The 2,911-nt window shown below is 46.0% G+C and overlaps 1 protein-coding gene across 1 annotated transcript; it reads right to left on the reverse strand.

Moving 5' to 3' along the window:
- Positions 1-57: 57 nt before the first annotated feature.
- On the reverse strand, positions 58-1,841 carry LOC102719549 (cis-prenyltransferase 4, chloroplastic-like). Its single transcript, XM_040529036.1, has 4 exons — positions 1,462-1,841; positions 1,289-1,356; positions 536-1,016; positions 58-458 (listed from the first exon to the last, which is right to left on the reverse strand). Exons 1-3 carry the CDS (start codon positions 1,807-1,809, stop codon positions 563-565), a joined length of 870 nt encoding a protein of 289 aa, XP_040384970.1. The 5' UTR covers positions 1,810-1,841; the 3' UTR covers positions 58-458; positions 536-562.
- Between the last annotated feature and the right edge of the window lie 1,070 nt (positions 1,842-2,911).

Genomic DNA, 2,911 nt, shown 5'->3' on the forward strand with positions numbered 1-2,911 from the left:
TGAAGTTGGCATCAGATTGATTTTACCCTTGTGGTTTGTATCACGGGTGAATAAATGGTCCCCAGTACTAATCAATATTATGGTCAGAAAGTTTAATGAGAAAAATAAATGCAGGAATATATATACGTGGGAAATAGGAACCGAGACCGAATAAGATCCTTCGTAGTACTTCCATAAACCAATCTCAAGTTAGTCGTTAATACCAGTAGTCTAGTACTATTGTACTACACGAGGACACAATGAATGATTCACCGCTGTCTAGTTTGTGGTTCTATAAAACAAATGCAATACACTCCTCACCTGGCAATTTCATAACATTTTTTCTACTCAGTCATCAACCTGATTGTCATGGCATTTGCTGAATAGCTTTGCAACATTTTTGGCTCTTCTTGTACTGTTATCTTCAGATTCTATTGAACTAACATCAAGTAATATTATATGCATGCTGACCAATATTCCTGCAAAAAAAAACATTTTATGTGCGTTGACCAATATCAATCTGCCAAGTGGCATTTGTCAAGCACGTTGCACGTACCTTTTCCGCCTTTGTGTGTTTGTTCTACTACAATTTTCTAACGCCAAACCGCCTGTCTCTGCTCTGGAATGAGCAAAGTGCTTCAAGGTAGTCATCCTCCCCGAAATCAGGCCACAGCGTGTTGGTGAAGAAGAGCTCTGAGTACGCCGACTGCCACAGCAAGAAGTTGCTCAGCCTCAGTTCGCCGCTGGTCCTGATGAGAAGGTCAGGGTACAGGAGCTCGTCGGCGGCACAGCTTGTCTCGAGCTCGCTGGCGAACAGCGCCTCGTCGATGTCCTCCGCCCTGAGCACCGTGCTCTGCACCTTCTGGGCAAGCCTTTGGCACGCTTGCACGATATCCCTTCTCCCGCTGTAGCTGATTGCCAGTGTCAGATCAAGCTGTGAATTGTTCCTCGTGGCCTCCTCGGCTTCTCTTGCGATCTTCTGTAGAGAATCCGGCAGCCTTGAGCTGTCACCAATTACACGTAGCCGAATTCCTTCCCTGAAGAAAAAAAATCTCTTCTTTTTAATCCATATATACGTTAGCATGTACACATGCTAGAATTTCTTATTCGTACTGCATTCAAGGCAGGAAATTATACTGACTCCCGTGGAAATTGAACCATTTTATATGAATCATGTAAGAATTTCCTATTACAGTCTGAAAATTCTGGGTTACTGGTCCGCCCGTAGAACTGCCAGTTCGATGAAGCCAAGTGTTCGAGTGCGTGAGGCATTAATTAATTATTTATTAACGTGTGTACAGATTCGTACCTCAGAAACTCGGCGACGCTATCGTGGATCACCCGTTCGAACAGCCTCATCAAGAAATCCACCTCCACCTGCGAATTCCACGAAGCCGAGAACGCGTCAAGCTCGGCGAAGGCAAGACTCTGAAAGAAGCAGCGGCGCGCGCGCGCGCGCGGGGACGAGGCTGAGGCGTGTACCTTGGGGCGGCTCCAGTTCTCGTTGGAGAAGGCGAAGGCGGTGAGCGCACGGATGCCCCAGGCGCGGGAGAGCCGCACCATCTCCTCCAGCGCGCGCCGCCCGGCCTCGTGCCCGGCCGCCGACGGGAGCCCCCTCGCGCGCGCCCACCGCGCGTTCCCGTCCATCACCACCGCCACGTGCCGCGGCAGCGGCTCCGCCCGCAGCCCCCGGGAGAGGAGAGACTCCGCTGCCGGGGCTGCGCCGGCGGCGCGCGGGCATCGTGGCGCCGCTGGGCGCGTGCGGAGGGCGTTGGTGGGTAGCAGCTGATGGGTAGCAGCAGCTGGAGAGTGGGAGGGCACCGGCAGCATGGTGTTGGGCGCTCTCGTGTTCTGTTGGCGCATGCCCCTAGACACCCTGCAGTTAACCTTCTAAACAATCTTTTTTTTTTCGCTTTTGGGAACTGTGATTTCCTGGGATAATTTACTTGTAAATTCCCTCAATGAAATCTGGATGTCATGTCTTCGGCCATCCCGGCAAAAAAGGTTTTCTGAAATAATTTTTAAAAAAACGCACGGGACTGGTCTATGGAGGTGTCGAAGTAAAACTGAAAACCACTGAAATGCAGGTTTCTTTCCTTTTCCACAAACAAAACTTTATCGTTAAAAGGATATCTCGATAATTTGCTATCCGTATGGATGGCGTAATTTTCTTGGTCACTGACACGTGAGATGACCGGAGTCATGCAATGTGCGCCAGGATAACAAATCACATGCTACTTATATTATAAGGATGACAAACTCATGCTATAAGGATGACAAGTTATCAAATACCCTGGTTTAAAATAAAAGGAAGATGTAAAACAAATGACCGCAGCTTGTTGCTCGTACACTTTGCTCTACGAAGAAACCTATTTGCTTTGAAACACTTGAAATTTGCCTGTCATCTGCCTTGCAGCTTATAAGCCGCTAATAATTTTTGATTTCAAAACTGAAATTTGAATTGATTTTAGAATTACATTATAGTTTACAATGGTTTTTAAATCATCGTATATACTAATACAAAATTTTGCCAGTAAACTAGATTAAATAATTAACCGTAATGCGAAACAAGGTTGCAAACTTCACTCTGTTGCTTCATTTATGATAATATGGATAAGCAGTTAGAGAATCTCAATCACGTATCCAAATTTCATTCTCCGTTATTTATTTGGCAACCTGGCTAAAAAGATTACTCTCTATATTTTATATGTTCTTTAACAATATCTTTATCTACAGTCTCCGCTATGGATACGACGGTGAGACTCATACGTCAATCTCCCCATCCTCCTTGCCAACTAGGGCCGGTTGAGGACTTTGACGGATGTGCAGCCACCTAGGATCTCAACTGGGAGGGGTCAACCTAATATTATCTTTATATACTTATGAGATTTATTTTTGCATTAGGTTGGTTCTCAACTTATGAATAGTAATT

The sequence above is a fragment of the Oryza brachyantha genome, chromosome 1 (genome assembly GCF_000231095.2).
Source record: "Oryza brachyantha chromosome 1, ObraRS2, whole genome shotgun sequence".
Taxonomy (NCBI): Eukaryota; Viridiplantae; Streptophyta; class Magnoliopsida; order Poales; family Poaceae; genus Oryza; species Oryza brachyantha.